This window comes from Ranitomeya imitator, chromosome 4, assembly GCF_032444005.1.
Source record: "Ranitomeya imitator isolate aRanImi1 chromosome 4, aRanImi1.pri, whole genome shotgun sequence".
Classification (NCBI taxonomy): Eukaryota; Metazoa; Chordata; class Amphibia; order Anura; family Dendrobatidae; genus Ranitomeya; species Ranitomeya imitator.
In genome coordinates, this window is record NC_091285.1 from 289,161,578 (window position 1) to 289,183,888 (window position 22,311).

A 22,311-nucleotide genomic window follows, 5' to 3' on the forward strand; every position below is an offset into this window, starting at 1 on the left:
TTTCGCCTCACAACATAGCCTATGACGCTCTCGGGGTCCAGACGTGTGACTGTGCAAAATTTTGTGGCTGTAGCTGCGACGGTGCAGATGCCAATCCCGGACATACATACACACACACACACACCCACATACACACACACATTCAGCTTTATATATTAGATATACTTGATTTCAAGACACCTAGCAATTACAAAATGTGTAATGTGTGTGTTAAGAGACAGGGAAGTAGAAGTATTGATGATGGTACACGTAGTTGCCGCCCATCCATGACACAGGTTCCTGTCTCACTTTGCAGGGAAGCACAGTACACCACTTCTAAAGACAGAGCAATGCGAACAAGTGGTTGGTAGGATAGTATCTAATGCTTCCAGCAGGCTTGGCAGCTCCACAGAGTATTCCACAGGGTGCTGTCTCACCAGCCTAAAGTCTGGTTCACTTAATCCTCACTTCCTCCCACCATGTGGGATCATGTGGAGTCCCAGGAGACTAGTGATCCCACACTAGGACGCTCCTTGGAGCTCTTTACAACATAATTTCTTGATTGTGGACTCTCTACCTGCATGCTCCAAGAGATTCAGGGGGAAATGCTGTTTAGTGATACGCAAACCTTAGAGCAGCCACGGCCACAAGGATATGACAGTGGGAAATGTCAAATTTGGGATAAGGAGGAAGAGGATGATGAGGCACAGTTGCCACTAAGTCTTGTTGTTAAGTCACAAACTCAGGAGGACCAGGGTGCAGTGGTGGAAAACGAGGTCGTGGATGCCTAAGTCACCAACCCAAAGGATATGATGGCTAGCACTCAACTTAAAGATTAGAATGATGGTGCTAGTGAAAGGGGCCAGTGGTCCCATAAACAATAGTTTAAAAAAAATCACTGCACACGTACGAGTTGAGAATTATGCTTCAAGTGAGGATTTATTAATAGTGATTGCTGAAGCGACAGGCAAACTGATGTTTTGGCCAGTTAATAGCCTTTATCATTACATATACATCAATTTAATTAAGCATCTTAGGTCAAAGATATTTATTATCCCTGTGCTGTAGTATTTCATACAATATGATATGGTGTATCCCCACTGGTAAAGACTGGACCTGTGTTAAAGTGCGGTACCCAGACTAATGGGTTCTAAATTGGACAGGGATCTTTTAACAGGTTCTGACAAAAGAATGTTCCACACAGTAGGTTCTGGTGTGGAGCTGTCGCTATCCGATGGTGGCACAGTGATAGAAGCTGACACTTCCGTATCTAAGCCTGGGTCCACGATTGATGCCATCGGGTTACACCACTGCCTCTTTCCCTGTGCGAGGTGTCCACTGCCTCTTCCCCTGTCCAAAACAATGACACAGATGCCTCATATCCTGCACCTATCCTTTTACATATTTACCATCATTAGGGACTTCCAAATCCTTGTCCCAGACTAGCATTCAGCTGTCTCTACCACAGTGGTGCCGTAAGAGAGATCACCAAAGCTGATCAGCTGATGAATTCCAGTGAACCCTCTCACAGCAGCTCAGTGATACACTGCGGGAGCGATTACCTCCTGTCAGTGTATCGCCGGCTGTCTTTGAGAGCAGGCACATCAGTGTCTACTCTCAAAGTCATCAGGATCGTCATAGGACATTATGGATTATCTTTGCTGCGGACAGGTGAGGAATATTGTGGTTTATTATTTTATTTTTATTGCAGGAGACGTTGGTGTCAGTGGATTAGGCGTTTGGTGAGTATTGTTTAATTAAGTTTCATTAAAGGAGTCTGTCATTATTTCAAATAAAGGACTTTGTTCTGAGTGTCCATGTTTTTATACAATATCGATATGGGGTTACTGATGGATAGGTGTCTTATAGACGTCTCTCCATTACTAACCTGTGGGTTTGATGTCGCCTGACAATACAAAGGTGACATCAACCCCACAAAGAGCAAGGCAAAGCACCAGATTTGGCACATTTTATAGATGTGCCTTTTCTGAGGCGGCTGAGAGCTAATGTTTTTTGTCTGGGACCCGTCGTAGGCTGTAAATATCAATCAGCAGCTGTCTGCCTATCCTTTGCTGGTTAGATTTTATAGGGGGACCTTTTGTCAATTTTTTTTATGGGTTCCCCTGTAAACTAGCCAGTAAAGACTATGTCAACAGCTATGAGCTGATATTAATAGCCTCCGAACCTTTATAGCTATTGGATGCTTCCCAGAAAAATAACATCAGCCCTCAGCCAGCGGCTTTCCCTCTGCTGGGTATGAAAATTATGTGGGAGCTCATGCCATTTTTTTTTTTTTAACTAGCAGTTTGGTTACAGCCTATGTACGTTTGTTCTGTTAACGCTCCTACATTACTAATGCTCCTGATTACTAAGCCTGGGTCTTGGAGTCAAGGACAGCTGCAGACACAAAATCCTAATCCCATTACCATGATGCCACTGCAGCAGAAAGAAAAAGGTGGTGTTGAACCAAGAAATTACATCACAAAACTTTTTTTTTTTTAATATCTTTTTTTAGCTCAAAAAAGCCTTCATTGCTGTACAAAACCTCATGCAAAAAAGCATACAAAAACGTGGCAAAAACGCACGGTTTTGCTGCAGCGTTTTTCCTGCCAAGAGATGCAGAAACCTTGCAGAAATTTCTGCAAGCAAATACTCAACGTGCACACATAGCCTAACACTTTCTACCAATACCTACAAATCCAACATACTCTTTCAGCTCAATTGAGCCTGATGGATCTTAGTATATATCATCCCCTAATAGATACTATTCCTTCTATAGGTCCTACAAAGTGTTTCAATTCTACCATATATAAATACTTATTGTCACTCCAACTGGATAATCACCCCCCGACAGTTAGTTTATGTGTCCACGTTCAGGATTAAATCCGAATTAGCTGTGGATTGAACGCTGCGTACAGCCGCAGCGTTCAAGCCGCAGCGTCCAGATGTTACAGCATAGTGGAGGGGATTTTACGAAATCCCGTCTCCACTATGCATGCGAACACGCATCCGGCGGCCCTTCGTTTACGGACATGGGGTGCGTCTTTTTAGAACACAGCATGTCTGTTTACCTTGCGGCGACGCTCCGTCACGCAAGGTAAATCACAGGGCCCTATGTATGGGGTGCAGAGATTCCTGATGTGTGCAATGAACACATCCGGAATCACCGATCGTACAGAAGCGGGCGGCGCTTTGGGCAGAGCAGGTTTTCCTCTCCGACCAAAGCGCCGTGATTACGGACCGTGGACATGCACCCTTAAAGCTAAATGCGAGGCAGATGTTGGTCCTATATCAGTGGAGCAATGGAGAGAGATTCTAGGATCTGTTCCCATATTATCTCCCTGTGAGGCCCAAATGCTCTCTCAACTATAGTTAATTCACAGAGAACACAAAACTGTCACGCTCGCTCCCAGACTGGTTGGCGCGGGCGTTCGGGGGTGTGGCCCCACTGGAACACAGACCAGACTACCCTGGAAGGGGCGTAACTAAGTAGCTTACTTGGTATTCGCTGGAGCCTCTGATGGTGAGGTCAGACTTGTGCGGCAGGAAGCTACCAGGTGCTACTCCAGGGTGGTGTCTGGCTGGAAGAACCGGTAGGGACCGGTCTGCAGGCAAGTACCGTATGTAAAACAGAAGCCCAATAGAGAACAAGAAAGGTGCAAATATGTAAAAAGATATAAATTTATGAAACAAACATATAAAGACATATACACTCTGAATATTAGAGATAATAAATACAAATACAGTAACACGTCATTACCCTGAATAAAGGGGAAGAACAAGATAGGCTGTATATTAGAGAAAAACCGATAGGGCTCACTACTAAACTAGGGTATATACCACAATGACTAGGGATAAAATAAATTGGTACCAAGTATCCGTTACATCCACTTGGGACTATCTCAAATTGCTTTAAAAGTAACACAGTCCGCCAATATCTATAGGTTATCAAGTGTCATAACACAGTATCCAATGGAAAAAATGAAGATAATACATAGAGGCACAAAGATATATGCAATTCAAGCAACCCAGATGGTAATGGTATTAGGGTCCCAAAGGAATGCCTATCCTATGATATACCAGAGCTAAATGGTGCCTGTAACGTATACATACAATATAAAGATAGAGCACACCACAGAGAGCTCATGTATTACCTGCAGTCATTGTGTGTCCCCGAATAGTGGTCCCAGTAGCGTACCTCGACGCGCATTTCACTGCCCCCGCAGTTTCGTCAGGAGTGACAAAATAGTAATTATAATAAAATATCCACAATAAAACACTTGAATCCACTTGAATATTAAGATTTTGTGGTTTCATTGAACTTGTAAAGATTTTTTTTGCCGGCACTGTAGCTGTAACCAAAGAATATAACATAAGAAGACGCTATGAAATTCTCTTTTGCTTTTTCCCGTGCCCAGGAGCTGGGCTGTATGTGACCATGTTCCTGCAAGGCCGGACACATTCATTACACAGGGGCACATTTGTAAGATTATTTTGGGACAGGAACATTTTTCACAGATCCATTTGTGGAACTTATTTTATTTTTAGATCTATTAATTAAAATGTACTTTGTTGGAACAACTTCTTTAATTTTTTTCTCCATATGAAAAAGCTCATCGTTATATTTAATGATAAAGGAAAACGACCTCAATTATAGACCTTTTTTAATAAATATCAAGTGTAGTGCAGTGATGTGGCAGTGACCCAGCAAAGTTCAAAGCAAAACGTGGTTTAATGTCCAACTCACAGCAATGCACAGTACAAAATACCCTCTGGATTGCAGTTGGGAAGCATATCCTCTAGATCAGAGGTCCCCAACTCCAGTCCTCAAGGCCCACCAACAGGTCATGTTTTCAGGATTTCCTTTGCATTGCACGGGTGATGCAATTACCGTATTTTTTGGACTAAAAGACGCACTTTTTCCCCCCCAAAAAAGGGGGGAAAATGGGGGGTGCGTCTAATAATCGCAATGCAGGCTTACCTAGGTGGCAGAGGTGCGGTGGCAGAGGTCCGGTGGCAGAGGTGCGGTTGCGGGGGTGTGGCGGCAGAGGAGGCGCAGTAAGCGGGGTCCCTTTCCCCGGTATGGTGATGCAGCAGGCCCGGTATGCAGCAGAGCCGGGTGAATCCTCTTGTTATCGGTGGTGGCGGCCATTTTCCGGAGGCCGCGCGTGCGCAGATGGAGCGCTCTGCTTCCCGGGGCTTCAGGAAAATGGCCGCCGCGATCTCCATCTGCGCACGCGCGGCCTCCCGCGGCCATTTTCCTGAAGCCCCGGGAGCAGAGCGCTTCATCTGCACACGCGCGGCCTCAGGAAGATGGCCGCGCCCACCGATAACAAGAGGATTCACCCGGCTCTGCTGCATACCGGGCCTGCTGCATCACCATACCGGGGAAAGGGACCCCGCTTCCTGCGCCTCCTCTGCTGCCACACCCCCGCCACCGCACCTCTGCCACCGGACCTCTGCCACCTAGGTAAGCCTGCATGGTACGCCAGGGACCCCTCTCACGCCATACCTCTCACTGCACCTCCTGATCCCAGCACCTCCTGATCCCAGCACCTCCTCATCCCAGCACCTCCTAATCCCAGCACCTCCTGATCCCAGCACCTCCTGATCCCAGCACCTCCTGATCCCAGCACCTTCTCATCCCAGCACCTCCTGATCCCAGCACCTCCTGATCCCAGCACCTCCTGATCCCAGCACCTTCTCATCCCAGCACCTTCTCATCCCAGCACCTCCTCATCCCAGCATCACCCCACCTTGCCTCCTGTGACCCTGCTCTGCCACCGCCATAAGATACTGTAAATTCGGACAATAAGACGGACCCCCATGTTATAAAAAATCTTTTTTTCTGCAATTTTCACCCCAAATTTGGGGTGCGTCTTATGGTCCGGTGCGTCTTATAGTCCGAAAAATACGGTATTACCTGGGCAAGACTAAGGAAATCCTGAAAACATGACATGTTGGTGGGCCTTGAGGACTGGAGTTGGGGCCCCCTGCTCTAGATTGCAGCTGTTAAACACGCCAGTCCACCTCTGAGACCAGTTGCCGTGGGCGACTGCACCGCTGTGTACTCTGTGGGTGCCAGGCCTTTCAGCTCCGCTTACCTGTGACTATGTCCCAGATTTTTATTTTGGCCGTCTGTGATTTTGACATCCCTGATCTATATGGAGGTGGAAAGTTTATTTCTAATTCAGAGTAGATTTTTGGGGTATGCAAATAAAGTTTTATGAGGGATCATATTTACAGCTTATTATTGCAACTATTCTATTAATCAAAAGATGTTTGATATTATTTTATGCTTCTCTGTGCAAATTAAGTTACAAAAAAACATAAAAGAAAATATACATATATGTGCATATAATAATAATGTATGTAAAGTTTGTTATGCATGATTTCATATATATATTTATATCGTAATATGTGTACATATATGAATTCAACAATAAACATAAAAAAAGAGACCCTCGGTAATATTAACAATGGAGACTAAAGAAAGAAGAAAACTGAGTTATGATCATATTAATGTATAAAAATAAATACATTTTATTATAAACAGATTAAGATATAGGCAGCAGATATGCAACAAAAAGCTGAAGGAAGCGCATATCATGTTGCAAGATAAAAATAAATGTAAAATAGAAAGTATAAAACATCAAAAAAGAGGAAAGGGAAGCTAGTCTAGTCTAAGTATCCACATAATACCATGACTTATATATTGTGCATATTAAAGTGCAAGTGCAAATAAAAATGTGGTAACCCATACTATTTGATAATCCCCATATGTTATGGTGCAGATAGATCCAAGTCAGATTAGTGATCTATCAATATGGATATCACAATGTAGCTCTAAATATTGAAATACTCTAGGATGTGGTAGAGAGGGAAAATGTACCTGAGCCTGTAGCCTGTGTGTAAGGTATGCTTATTAGTGATGAGCAAATATACTCGTTACTAGAGATTTCACGAGCACGCTCGGGGGTCCTCCCGAGTATTTTTTAGTGCTCGGAGATTTAGTTTTTCTTGAATGATTTACATCTGTTAGCTAGCATAAGTATATGTGGGGGTTGCCTGGTTGCTAGGGAATCCCCACATGTAATCAGGCTGGCTAAGAGATGCAAATCATTCAGCTGAGGGGAGGAAAACTATATCTCCGAGCACTAAAAAATACTCGGAGGACACCCGAGTATGCTCGTGAAATCTCGAGTAACGAGTATATTCGCTCATCACTAATGCTTATATCTTGATCTGCTTATTTCACTATAAAAATTATTTATTTTTATACATTATTATGACCCCATCTCGGTTTTCTTTTTTCTTTCATCTCTGTGCAAATTAAGCCTTTTTCCTACATTTGTTTCATATTTGTTTGAAATGCTTCTATGTAATTCACAGATACACTTTTTCATTTAGTGTTTAATGTTTTACAAGGAAAAAAGGCCAGATATTGTAAGAAAATAGGTAAATGAGCTTATCCCTTTTTATCAACCTTACAATATCGTAAACTATTGGATTCGGCAGATTAATAACATGAACTATTTATGACATTCTGCAAACTAAACATGAGGTTTTAAATATATATTTTGAGCAAACTGTATTAGCCCATTTACCATTTCAGAGCAATTTCTGTTAGTAGAAACCTTTTTGCAAGGATATTGCCATCGATTTGTAATCTTACAGTGCTTTAATAACTGTATAAACAGAAGAAGGGGTGTTGAATGTGAAGAGCTCCTGCTTCTCTAAAGATATAAAACTAAATAGCCAATTATTCCCTTTTCCCTGGCTTTCTGAACTCATCACCCACTTTGAAAAAACAGCAAAAATCATTTTTAGTCAAAGCAAAAAGGGCTGCCATTACAGTGAGCTGTATAATTATGCATCCTTTTATACTCTATGTAGAGGGTAGGAGGAAAAAGAAAGATGAGAACTCAGCACAGTGAGGAGCCAGGCAGCCAGACACATGCAGATCAAGCTGTAACATCTAGCAAATTTATTTCACTGTCTTGCTGGATTCACAGCTACATAGCTCAGTACTGTGGTCTAATGTGTTTTCTGCTGCTGCTTCTGTCTAAGTGCTACAAAGAAAGAAGAGCAGGATAAAAAATTTGCTAATATTCATAGTTTGACTTGAGAGTGTAGATTTCTTAATGTTTATCGTTATTTGCTCTTCTTATTTCAGAGGATATTAAAGGTACTCTTCAATTAATGCCAGCATATAAAGTCCGTGAAAGAATGCTACTGCGGGCACTGAATAGATATGGGATGAGTGATGAGGGATGTGTTCGAGGATGGCTCAGTATTCCACATTCCATGCGCATCTTCTACATCCATGCTTATTGCAGTAAGGTCTGGAATGAAGCTACATCTTACAGAATAGCAACCTATGGCTCAAAAGTTGTAGAAGGGGACCTGGTGCTTCACAAGCAGGATGCAAATGAAATCACTTTATTAATTGACAGAGTAAGCTCTTTTTGGTTCATTGTATAAGTATACAGTTTACAGATTTATTTATACTGTGCAAGCCCTAACAAATTATTGATTTTATACAGGTTCATATTGTTACAATGGCAGAGGAAGAACAAGAAGTATATTCTATACATCAAGTAAGTACCGTATATTAATTTTAGGAGTCATCCTGGAGTTCATTCCTCTAAATGGCACAATACCTATTCTACTTGCTGCTATTAACTCCTTAAATGCCACTGTCATTTAAAGCGCATAAACCAGTGTGCACGGCGTTCCTCAAGTTAATTGACCCAGCTGTTACTAATGGAGAATGGGTCAGCATGATAGTGAGGGGCCTGCTGAAGAACTACTATGTCTACCATGACGGTGGCCCTGTGAAGACCAGCCTGTGCCTGGCATTAATAGGAAATAGTGATTTGTACTATTCAGTTGCATGTAAACGTTTTGGATTCAGCTGCCTAGCACTCTGAAAATGAAAATGTTGGAGGCCCACAAAGCAGGAGAAGGCTATAAGAAGATAGCAAAGTTTCAAGTTGCCATTTCATCTGTAAATGTAATTAAGAAATAGCAGTGAAGAGGAACAGTGGAGGTCAAGATAAGGTCTGAAAGACCAAGCAAATTTTCAGTGAGCGCTGCTTGTAGGATTGTTAGAGAGGCAAATTACAACCCTTGCTTGACTGCAAAAGACTTTCAGAAATATTTAGCAAACTCCGGAGTTGTGATACATTGTTCTACTGTTCATAGACACCTGAACAAATATGGCCTTCATGGAAGAGTCCTCAGAAGAAAACCTCTCCTGTGTCCTCACCATATAATTCAGCTTCCAAAGTATGCAAAAGAACATCTAAACAAGCCTGATGCATTTTGGAAACAAGTCCTGTGGACCGATGTGGTTAAAATAGAACTCTTTGGCCATAATGATCAAATGTATATATAGAGAAAAAAGACACAGAATTTCAGGAAATGAACATCTCGCCGACCATTAAGCATGGGGGTGGATCAATCATGCTTTGGGGTTGTGTTGCAGCTCATAGCATGGGGAACATTTCATGGGTAGAGGGAAAAATGAACTCAATGAAATTTCAATAAATTCTTAAAGCAAACATAACACCATCTGTAAAGAAGTTGAAAAAGGATAGCTTCAACAAATGGATAATGATCCTAAACACATGTCAAAATCCACAACAGACTACCTCAAAATGCTCGTTTTACAATGACCCTCACAGTCCCTTGATCTGAACATCATTGAAAATCTGTGGCTAGACCTTAAAATAGCAGTGCATGCAAGACAACCCAGGAATCTCACAGAACTAGAAGAATTTTCCAAGGAAGAATGGATGAAATCCCTTAAACAAGAATTGAAAGACTCTTGTCTGGGTAAAAAAAGCCTTTACTAGCTGTGATACTTTAAAAAAGGGGGTGCTACTAGTTTTTAACCATGCAGGGTACCCAGATGTTTGCATCAGCCCATTTTCCTTTTTCTAATGTTTAAAATGTATAAGATGAAAAAACTATTTTTTCATTTTTAAAAAACAAAGGAAATGTGTCGTCTTCAACTTTAGCACTTTTAGAAATCAGTTCATCTCAACTTACGGTACTTAACTGTTCACAATAGCAGTAATTTTGACCAAAGGTGCCCAAACTTGTACATGCCGCTGTATACTGCAAAACTGGTATTATAATATATAGTAAAAATGGTCAGACAATCGCATGTTCAAGTCCTTCAAGGGGTTTAAAAAATAATGACAAAAAAATGTTTTCTTCTTTTAAATATAGATAAACATAACCTCCCTTTCCCTTAATAAAAATAACAAATTCCAAGTCTGAGGTCCAGAGCACTCTGGAAGAGGTTTTCATCCAGGATATCTCGGTACTTGGCAGCATTTATGTTTCCTTCAATGATAACCAGTTGTCGTGTCCCTGCAGCTGAAAAACACCCCCATAGCATGATGCTGCCACCACCATGCTTCACTGTAGGGATTGTATTGGGCAAGTGATGAGCAGTGCCTGGTTTTCTCCACACATACTGCTTAGAATTATCACCAAAAAGGTCTATCTTCGTCTCATCAGACCAGAGAATCTTATCTCTCATAGTCTGGGAGTCCTTCATGTGGTTTTTAGCAAACTCTGTGCAGGCTTTCATATGTCTTGCACTGAGGAGAAGCTTCCGTCAGGCCACTCTGCCATAAAGGCCCGACTGGTGGAGGGCTGCAGTGATAGTTGACTTTGTGAAACTTTTTCTCATCTCCCTACTGCATCTCTGGAGCTCAGCCACAGTGATCTTGGGGTTCTTCTTTACCTCTCTCATCAAAGATCTTCTCCCACGATTGCTCAGTTTGGCTGAACGGCCATGTCTAGGAAGACTTCTGGTGATCCCAAACTTCTTACATTTCAGGATTACGGAGGCCATTATGCTCTTGGGAACCTTGAGTACTGCAGAAATTCTTTTGTATCCTTGGCCAGGTCTGTGCCTTGCCACAATTCTGTCTCTTGAGCTCCTTGGCCAGTTCCTTTGACCTAACGATTCTCATTTGGTCTGAGATGCACTGTGAGCTGTGAGGTCTTATATAGACAGGTGTGTGCCTTTCCAAATCAAGTCCTATCAGTTTAATTAAACACAGCTGGACTCCAATGAAGGAGTAGTACCATCTCAAGGAGGATCACAATGAAATGGATAGCATGTGACTTAAATGTGAGTGTTTGAGCAAAGGGTCTGAATACTTATGACCATGTGATATTTCAGTTTTTCCTCTTTAATAAATATGCAACAAATTCTACATTTCTGTTTTTTTTCAGTCAAGATGGGGTGCAGAGCACATTAATTATGAAAAAATGATTTTTTTTTTTAATTTACCAAATGGCTGCAATGAAGCAAAGAGTGAAAAATGTAAAGGGGTCTGAATACTTTTTGTACCCACTGTACATGATACCCTGCTGATTTTGCAAGTTTTCCCACCTACAAATAATAGAGAAGTCTGTAATGTTTATTGTAGGTACACTTCAACTGTGAGAGGCAGAATCTAAAAATAGCAACAAGAAAATCACATTGTATGATTTTTAAATAATTAAATTGCATTTTATTGCATGAAATAAGTATTTGATCCCCTGCCAACTATGAAGAATTCTGGCTGTCACAGACCTGTTAGTTTTTCTTTAAGAAGCCCTCCTGCTCTGCACTAATTAGCTGTATTAATTGTACCAGTTTGAACTCAGTACCTGTATGAAAGGCATATGTCCACACACTGAATCGCACTCCAACCTCTGCATCATGGCCAAGATCAAAGAGCTGTCTAAGGACACTAGGGACAAAATTGTAAACCTACACAAGGCTGGAATGAGCTACAGAACAATAGGCAAGCAGCTTGGCAAGAAAGCGACGACTGTTGGCATAATTATTAGAAAATGGAAGAATCACAAGAAGACTGTCAATTTTCCTCGGTTTGGGGCTTCATGCAGAATCTCGTCTCGTGGGGTAAGGATGATTTTGAGAAATGTCATGAATCAGCCCAGAACTTCACAGGTGACCTGGTCAATGATCTGAAGAGAGCTGGGACCACAGTCTCCACCATTAACGTTAGTAACACACTATGCCGCCATGGATTAAAATCCTGCAGGGAACGCAAGGTCCCACTGCTCAGGCCAGCACATGTCCAGGCCCGTTTGAAGTTCACCAGTGACCTGGATGGTCCAGAGGAGGCATGGGAGAAGGTCAAGTGGTCAGATGAGACCAAAATAGAATTTTTTGGTATCAACTCCTCTCGCTGTGTTTGGAGTAAGAAGGAGGAGTACAACCCTAAGAACACTTCCCCACCGTGAAGCATGGAGAAACATCATACTTTGGGGGTGCTTTTCTGCAAAAGAGACAACTGCACCGTATTGAAGGGAGGATGGAAAGGATCATATATCGCAAGATTTTGGCCAACAACCTCCTTCCCTTACTAAGAGCACAAAAGATGGGTAGTGGCTGGGTCTTCCAGCATAACAATGACCCTAAACAAACAGCCATGGCAACTAAGGACTGGCTCCGTAAGAAACATTTCTGTACCAAATATTAAGTTCTGTTTTTCTATTGTATCAAATACTTATTTCATGCAATAAAATCCAAATTAATTATGTAAAAATTATACAATGTGATATTTTCTTAAGATTCTGTCTCCTCATCATTGAAGTGTACCTACAATAAAAAATTGCAGACCTCTCCATTCTTTGTAGGTGGGAAAACTTGAAAAATTGGCAGTGTATCAAATACTTATTTTCCCCACTGTATATATCGATAACTCAAGATCCATCATTAACAATAGGAGGTGGGTCACACTCACCTCTTCCCCTTCTCTGCACAATTACCTCTTTTCTAGGCATGCTCAGTGTACGGTGCACTCTTTTACAGAAGTCAGTAAGTCATCTCCAGTCTACTATTTCCTTTGATCCATGTAAAGCATATTTCTAAGTGCTGTTAATAGCATTGTCACAGTGGGGGGGAAAAAGTATTTAGTCAGCCACCAATTGTGCAAGTTCTCCCACTTAAAAAGATGAGAGAGGCCAGTTATTGACATCACAGGTAGACCACAACTATGAGAGTCAAAATGAGAAAACAAATCCAGAAAATCACCTTGCCTGATTTGACAAGATTTATTTTGCAAATCATGGTGGAAAATAATTATTTGGTCATTAACAAAAGTTCATCTCAATATTTTGTTACATATTCTTTGTTGGCAATGACAGTGGTCAAACATTTTCTGTAAGTCTTTACAAGATTGGCACACACTGTTGGTGGTATGTTGGCCCGTTCCTCCATCCAGATCTCCTCTAGAGCAGTGATGTTTTGGGCCTGTCACTGGGCAACACCGACTTTCAACTCTCTCCAAAGGTTTTCTATGGAGTTGAGATCTTGAGACTGGCTAGGCCACTCCAGGACCTTCATATGCTTCTTGACGGTGTGCTTGTGATCATTATCATGCGGAAAGACCCATCCACATTACATCTTCAATGCCCTTGCTGAAGGAAGGTTTGCACTCAAAATCTCACGATACATGGCCCCATTCATTCTTTACATGGATCAGTCGTCCTGGTCCCTTTGCAGAGAAACAGCCCCAATGCATGACGTTGCCATCCCCATGCTTCACAGTAGATATGGTGTTCTTTTGATGCAACTCCGCATTCTGTCACCTCCAAACACGACAAGTTTTGTTTCTACCAAACAGTTCTACTTTGGTTTCATCAGACCATATGACATTCTCCCAATACTCTTCTGGATAATCCAAATGCTCTCTAGCAATCTTCAGACAGGCCCGGACATGTACTGACTTAAGCAGTGGGACATATCTGACACTGCAGGATCTGTGTCCCTGGCAGCGTAGTGTGTTTCTGATGGTAGCCTTTGTTACAGTGGTCCCAGCTCTATGCAGTCCATTCACTAGGTCCCCGTGTGGTTCTGGGATTTTTGCTCACCTTTCTTGTGGTCATTTTGACCCCAGTGGGTGAGATTTTGCTTGGAGCCCCAGATCAAGAGAGATTATCAGTGGTCTTGTATGTCTTCCATTTTCTTATTATTGCTCCCACAGTTGATTTCATCACACCAAGCTGCTTGCCTATTGCAGATTCAGTCTTCCCAGCCTGGTGCAGGGCTACAATTTTGTTTCTGGTGTCCTTCAACAGCTCTTTGGTCTTCATCATCGTGGAGTTTGGAGTGTGACTGTTTGATGTTGTGGACAGGTGTCTTTTATACTGATAACAAGTTGAAACAGGTGCCATTACTAAAGGTAATGAGTGGAGGGCAGAGGAGCCTCTTAAAGAAGAAGTTACAGGTATGTGAGAGACAGAAATCTTGCATGTTTTTAGGTGACCAAATACTTATTGTCCACCATAATTTGCAAAATAAATCTTGCCAAATCAGACAAGGTGATTTTCTGGATTTGTTTTCTCATTTTGACTCTCATAGTTGTGGACTACCTATGATGTCAATTACCGTATATACTCGAGTATAAGCCGAGATTTTCAGCCCATTTTTTTGGGCTGAAAGTCCCCCTCTCGGCTTATACTCGAGTCATACCTGGGGGTCGGCAGGGGAGGGGGAGCGGGGGCTATCTAATTATACTCACCTACTCCCGACGCGGTCCCTGCGCGTCCCTGCTTCTTCCAGCGCTGCATCTTCTTCCTGTATTGAGCGGTCACATGGTACCGCTCATTACAGTCATGAATATGCAGCTCCACCTCCCATAGGGGTGGAGCCGCATATTCATTGCTATAATGAGCGGTAACTGTGACCGCTCAATACAGGAAGAAGATGCAGCGCTGGAAGAAGCAGGGACCGCGCCAGGAGCAGGTAAGTATACGGGGAGGGGAGGGGAGCGCTGCACGATATTTACCGCTCCTTGCTCCGGTGCGGCTCCATCTCTAGCGTCCTCTGGCTGTGACGCTCAGATCAGAGGGCGCGGTAATGTAGTCAGTGCGCGCCCTCTGCTGAGCGTCAGTGCTGGAGACGGAGCCGCACGAGGAGCAGGTAAATATCGAAAGCGCCGGCGTCCTGAGCGAAGAGAGCAGCATTATATATGGCACAGCTTTATATGGAGCAGCTATGGGGCCATAATGAACAGTGCAGAGCATTATATATGGGGCACAGCTTTATATGGAGCATCTATGGGGCCATAATGAACGGTGCAGAGCATTCTATATGGCACAGCTTTCTATGGAGCATCTATGGGGCCATAATGAACTGTGCAGAGCATTATATATGGGGCACAGCTTTATAATGAGCATCTATGGGGCCATAATGAACGGTGCAGAGCATTCTATATGGCACAGCTTTATATGGAGCATCTATGGGGCCATAATGAACTGTGCAGAGCATTATATATAGCACATTTTTATATGGAGCATCTATGGGGCCATAATGAATGGTACAGAGCATTATATGTGGCACAGTTTTATATGGAGCATCTATGGGGCCATAATGAACGGTGCAGAGCATTATATATAGCACAGTTTTATATGGAGCATCTATGGGGCCATAATGAACGGTACAGAGCATTATATGTGGCACAGTTTTTTATGGAGCATCTATTCGGCCATAAGGAATGGTATGGAGCATCTATTTTTATTTTTGAAATTCACTGGTAGCTGCTACATTTCTTACCCTAGGCTTATACTCAAGTCAATAAGTTTTCCCAGTTTTTGTGGCAAAATTAGGGGGGTCGGCTTATACTCGGGTCGGCTTATACTCAAGTATATACGGTACATCTTTTTAAGTGGGAGAACTTGCGCAATTGGTGGCTGACTAAATACTTTTTTTACTCACTATATATTTTTTTCTGACATGCTTCGACATATAAATATAAGTAGAAGATTTGGGCACCATAGACCGATACCAGACTAATCTGGTGCCACCCCCGGTTGGCTTTTAAGAGTGCCATTTCACGTGATTGGCAGGTCACTCCCAGGGGGGCGCGGGACTAGTCCTTTCTTTGGCTAAAATCCGTGGTTAAATGCTCTAACTGTATTTTTTTCTGAAAAGCTGGAGCATTTCTGAGAAAATTATTTTTGACTGCAATCATGCAGCCAGGCTCTAATTCATGTTGCTCGCGGTTTGGGGATCTTGAATAACCAATAGGTTCTCTTTCAGATGTTGTAGAAAACTCGTAACTCTTAAACACTTAATCCTGCATATCAATTAAATTGATAAAAGTCATCATATTTAAATAAGTTGTACAAGGCTAATAATATGTGGCTGGAGTCTTGTAGAACCATTGCCGCTGTAGACCTTGGGTCTGGGGTGTGCATTGCACTATAGAAGGGACTAATATGTACACTACAAGACACAGTCTATGAACATCAGTGGTGCTGTTTCTGTAAGTCATGTTTTTCTTTTGCCATGTTTCAGACCTGTCATTTTATTCTAGGTAGTCCTTCCGATGCCAGGACACAGCATCAGATATCCTACTAACCAGGTTGGACAGTGGTACAAAGACAATCTTGCCAGTGCTGGTCTTCAGTCTTGTAATTTTCGAGTTGGGACATTACAGTTGAACATTCCCGGTTGTTACAGGCATATAATAAAATATCCACAGAACTTTATTTATGAACCTATTGTACAAATTAATGAGCCAAATCAGGAGAAAGATTCAGAACAAACAACATCCCAGAAAGCAAGACTAAAATTGTCCTTTACATTAGATTCTTCCTGTTATGCTACTATTTGTCTCCGAGAGATGATGAAGTGCAACTTCTAATGCTCATTATTTTACTGTAATTGGATGGTAAATAAACAGGTTGATCAAATCTTTTTATGCTATGCCTATAGTTTTTTTTTTTAGGAAATTAAGTTTCTTACGATTACATGCATTATGCAAAGTTTAGACTAGAATTACTGTGAGTCTTTCAATACTAAAATGGGCCAGCTTATAATAATAACATTGTGATTTAAAGGAACTTTTATATTGATGTACTTTCCTTAGGATGGGTCATCAATACTAGATCGGTGGGGGTGCAACTCCCCACACTCCCGCCAATCAGCTGAACCCGCTGCAGGTGGCAGCCGGATGCGCCCAGTTGTGGAGCGGAACAGCACAGCTTAGTCAACTGTATAGTGGCTGCAGCAAGTTACTGCAAATCCACCTCTATTTATTTGAATAGGTGAGCTTCTGAAGATAGTAAAACCAAAAACACTCAGTTTGAAAAAATGTTGCAGTAATCCGCAAGTGCTAGTAAAAGATGTAAAAAACAGGGTATTTGGTTGATACGTTTTTTGCAAAAAATGTATACTAAGCTGCTCTACCAATCTTCACGGTATACCCTTATCAGAGCAGTCCTAACTAATGTATGCAATCCCTATCTGATGTATTAAAAACCTGATCATCTGTATATAACCTGTGTGAACAGGGTTCAGAGAGGAAAAATCCATGTGTGCATACAGGGTAGAACAGCTTTTGTGCAGATAGCCCACTCCTCTTGGGCTATCTGCACAAAAGCTGTTCTACCCTGTATGCACACATGGATTTTTCCTCTCTGAACCCTGTTCACACAGGTTATATACAGATGATCAGGTTTTTAATACATCAGATAGGGATTGCATACATTAGTTAGGACTGCTCTGATAAGGGTATACCGTGAAGATTGGTAGAGCAGCTTAGTATACATTTTTTGCAAAAAACGTATCAACCAAATACCCTGTTTTTTACATCTTTTACTAGCACTTGCGGATTACTGCAACATTTTTTCAAACTGAGTGTTTTTGGTTTTACTATTCTCTTTTGTGTCTTCAGGTTTCTTGGTGGTGTGTGAACATGATCATACAGACTTGTTCACTGTGCAAGTAGCCCATGTGTTCCTGTTTCCATAATTGTTCTCTTGTGTCTACAAGACTGGGGAGTTCCACCACTCCTCTTGGGCTATCTGCACAAAAGCTGTTCTACCCTGTATGCACACATGGATTTTTCCTCTCTGAACCCTGTTCACACAGGTTATATACAGATGATCAGGTTTTTAAATACATCAGATAGGGATTGCATACATTAGTTAGGACTGCTCTGATAAGGGTATACCGTGAAGATTGGTAGAGCAGCTTAGTATACATTTTTTGCAAAAAACGTATCAACCAAATACCCTGTTTTTTACATCTTTTACTAGCACTTGCGGATTACTGCAACATTTTTTCAAACTGAGTGTTTTTGGTTTTACTATTCTCTTTTGTGTCTTCAGGTTTCTTGGTGGTGTGTGAACATGATCATACAGACTTGTTCACTGTGCAAGTAGCCCATGTGTTCCTGTTTCCATAATTGTTCTCTTGTGTCTACAAGACTGGGGAGTTCCACCACTCCTCTTGGGCTATCTGCACAAAAGCTGTTCTACCCTGTATGCACACATGGATTTTTCCTCTCTGAACCCTGTTCACACAGGTTATATACAGATGATCAGGTTTTTAATACATCAGATAGGGATTGCATACATTAGTTAGGACTGCTCTGATAAGGGTATACCGTGAAGATTGGTAGAGCAGCTTAGTATACATTTTTTGCAAAAAACGTATCAACCAAATACCCTGTTTTTTACATCTTTTACTAGCACTTGCGGATTACTGCAACATTTTTTCAAACTGAGTGTTTTTGGTTTTACTATTCTCTTTTGTGTCTTCAGGTTTCTTGGTGGTGTGTGAACATGATCATACAGACTTGTTCACTGTGCAAGTAGCCCATGTGTTCCTGTTTCCATAATTGTTCTCTTGTGTCTACAAGACTGGGGAGTTCCACCACTCCTCTTGGGCTATCTGCACAAAAGCTGTTCTACCCTGTATGCACACATGGATTTTTCCTCTCTGAACCCTGTTCACACAGGTTATATACAGATGATCAGGTTTTTAATACATCAGATAGGGATTGCATACATTAGTTAGGACTGCTCTGATAAGGGTATACCGTGAAGATTGGTAGAGCAGCTTAGTATACATTTTTTGCAAAAAACGTATCAACCAAATACCCTGTTTTTTACATCTTTTACTAGCACTTGTGGATTACTGCAACATTTTTTCAAACTGAGTGTTTTTGGTTTTACTATTCTCTTTTGTGTCTTCAGGTTTCTTGGTGGTGTGTGAACATGATCATACAGACTTGTTCACTGTGCAAGTAGCCCATGTGTTCCTGTTTCGAGCTTCTGAAGATGTAAGAAGAAAATATCATTTTAGGAATCAAGCATATGATCACAGAGAAAGTCATTATTAGAGAGGACGGACATTTTTTTCCTATTTTGTTCTCCCATTTTTTTCTAAATTGCATCTTGGAATAGACATGTGGAAATCTGTACAGGAATCCAAGGGGTAATGCTTCTCCTTGCGGTGAGTGACATGTCAAGCATGCCGAGTTGAGGAGACTTTTAAAGGGAACCTGTCACCCCGAAAATCCGGGGTGAGGTAATCCCACCGGCATCAGGAGCTTATCTGCAGCATTCTGTAATGCTGTAGATAAGCCCCCGATGTAACCTGAAAAGGGAGAAAAAGACGTTAGATTATACTCACCCAGGGGCGGTCCCGCTGCTGGTCAGGTCGGATGGGCGTCTCCGGTCCGCTGCGGCGCCTCCTATCTTCTTTCCATGTCGTCCTCTTCTGATCTTCAGCCACGGCTCCGGCGCAGGCGTACTTTGCTCTGCCCTCTTGAGGGCAGAGGATAGTACTGCAGTGCGCAGGCGCCGGAAAGGTCAGAGGCCCGGCGCCTGCGCACTGCAGTACTTTGTCTGCCCTCAACAGGGCAGAGCAAAGTACGCCTGCGCCGGAGCCGTGGCTGAAGATCAGAAGAGGACGTCATGGAAAGAAGATAGGAGGCGCCGCAGCGGACCGGAGACGCCCATCCGACCTGACCAGCAGCGGGACCGCCCCTGGGTGAGTATAATCTAACGTCTTTTTCTCCCTTTTCAGGTTACATCGGGGGCTTATCTACAGCATTACAGAATGCTGCAGATAAGCCCCTGATGCCGGTGGGCTTACCTCACCCCGGATTTTCGGGGTGACAGTTTCCCTTTAAGCCGCAATGCTCCTCTGGGAAATATGCAAATTGTCTCTTCAGAGAGGAAGAGGACTAGAAATCTATTGCCCCCGATAGGAAGTAACAATCCTAAAAGTCAATATTGACCCTTTAACGAGACCTGTCACATGACTTGGGATAAAAGCCAAACCAGAAATCTCAATTGCAGACACTGTTTCGGGGTACTGCCCTGGCACTCTCCACAGGGAGAAATGTTACCACTTGGATCCCTTTAAGATGCCACGAGGGGTAGTATTTGGCTTTTACCCTAAGTAATGTGACAAGGCACGTTAGAGGGTTGATATTGACTTTCAGCATTGCTACTTCCTATAGGTGGCGCTAGAGTTCTAGTCCTCTTCCTCTCTGAAGAGACAATTTGAAATCTGTACAGTCACAGGCTGACATTGGTAAAGGGAGGTCCAGTATTTGTAGCTACACTAAGCTCAAGATTAACACCATAGAGTACCAAAACCACTACATTAAAGTAGTTAGTTGGCACCATTCAGTTTCACATTGGATGTCAGCAGTGCCAAGGATGTTAAGACCGCAGACATCTGACTAGATGCGTGCACGATCTGCAGTTATCAAGTGCAGATCCTCTTTTAATTAAAAGGACACAACAAGGGTGTCGGCAGTTGTTTAGGGTCATAACATCATCAGCGATGCTCACCTCTGATGTGGAAGTGAGCAGTGCTGGATAAATACTGTACTTTTTAAATTACTGTATTTTCTGGCGTATAAGACTACTTTTTAACCCTTGAAAATCTTCTCAAAAGTCGGGTATCGTCTTATATGCCAGGTGTCGTCTTATAGGCAGGTGCGGAGTAATCTGCGGTCGCCGCATATAGTGGGGGGAGCGACCCCAATGACAAGGAGAGGGGGCACCTCACCGGGAAGGTGTAAGTGAAGCAGAGGCAGAGAAGGAGATAATAGGATATAAGGGTGAGCCAGATGAGTGAAAGAGGCGTGTTTTTCTAGGCACAGCATCGCTCTCTCTTATTTGCATAACCCTGGCATCCCAGATGCTGACAGTTTGCTTCACTTACACCTTCTGGTGAGGCTCCCTCACCTCGTCATCGGGACCACTCCCCCCACTATATACTTCGACCGCAGATTGCTCCGCACCCACCCTATAAGACGACACCCGGCATATAAGACAACCCCCGACTTTTGAGAAGATTTTATATTTTAACTGGAAAAGTTGGGGGTCGTCTTATACGCCCAGTCGTCTTATACGCCGGAAAATACGGTAAATATTTTTTTTCAAGATTATGACTTTCTACAGCATCCGCTCTGCTCTGTATGCACTCTTCTAAAAGTTTTTTCAACTGTGGTTGATTTCTTACTATTATTGGGCATAAAACATTAAAACCACTCACAAAAGTTTAGATACTCTTCAAGATGCATTTTTAATTCTGCCAATAATTGGAAACTTTAGTGGTCGACCTATACAGGTTGTCAATCATCTGATGCACAAGTCAAAAGTTCATTTGTCTGGCTAAATAATTTTTCAGCTTACCTAAAAGTAAACTGCATAAACACTTACAGTATATACTGTACGTAGCCCCTATAAAAATCATATATAGTTTAACTTAAAAGGGGTGCCACCACTAGGCGGGTCCTGGCCGGTAGTTTGCATATTGCATACTTGTCCGCTCTGGGAGGATTCACAAGTCTGCAGTCACACAGAGTAAGTGCAGACTTATCATTCTACACTATACAACCCCTTTAATAATTGCTGAAAAATCTACTTTTTAATATGCAAATGAGGGAGCTTCGGTGCACCCTTGGCATGGCCTATGCCTTGTTTCACCCTTATATTTGCATATGAAGCCAGTCCCTTGTCTTCATTGACAGTGCTCACTTAGTAAAAGTGGCAGCTTGCGAATTAGAATTGATATTGGAGGAGCACAGCAGCACAGGTGTGCATAATGTGTCAGCACAGGTGTGCATAATGTGTCAGCACAAGTGTGCATAATGTGTCAGTGCAGATGTGCATAATGTGTCAGCGCAGGTGTGCATAATGTGTCAGCGCATGTGTGTGTAATGTGTCATCGCAGGTGTGCTTAATGTGTCAGCGCAGGTGTGCATAATGTGTCAGTGCAGGTGTGCATAATGTGTCAGCGCAGGTGTGCGTAATGTGTCAGCGCAGGTGTGCGTAATGTGTCAGCGCAGGTGTGCGTAATGTGTCTGCGCAGGTGTGCGTAATGTGTCAGCGCAGGTCTGCGTAATGTGTCAACGCAGGTGTGCATAATGTGTCTGCGCAGGTGTGCATAATGTGTTAGCGCAGGTGTGCATAATATGTTAGCGCAGGTGTGCGTAATGTGTCGGCGTAGGTGTGCATAAAGTGACTGTGGGAGCATAC

The 22,311-nt window shown here is 42.6% G+C and overlaps 1 protein-coding gene across 1 annotated transcript in view; it reads left to right on the forward strand.

Annotated features, from left to right (window-relative positions):
• The window catches only part of PUS7L (pseudouridine synthase 7 like), a 103,367-nt gene extending 86,647 nt beyond the window's left edge, over window positions 1-16,720 (forward strand). The window contains exons 7-9 of the mRNA XM_069764736.1: window positions 8,156-8,436; window positions 8,526-8,579; window positions 16,338-16,720. Coding sequence (XP_069620837.1) covers window positions 8,156-8,436; window positions 8,526-8,579; window positions 16,338-16,667 — 665 coding nt within the window. The 3' untranslated portion in view covers window positions 16,668-16,720. The remainder of the gene's footprint in view (window positions 1-8,155; window positions 8,437-8,525; window positions 8,580-16,337) is intronic.
• The last annotated feature ends 5,591 nt before the right edge of the window (window positions 16,721-22,311 follow it).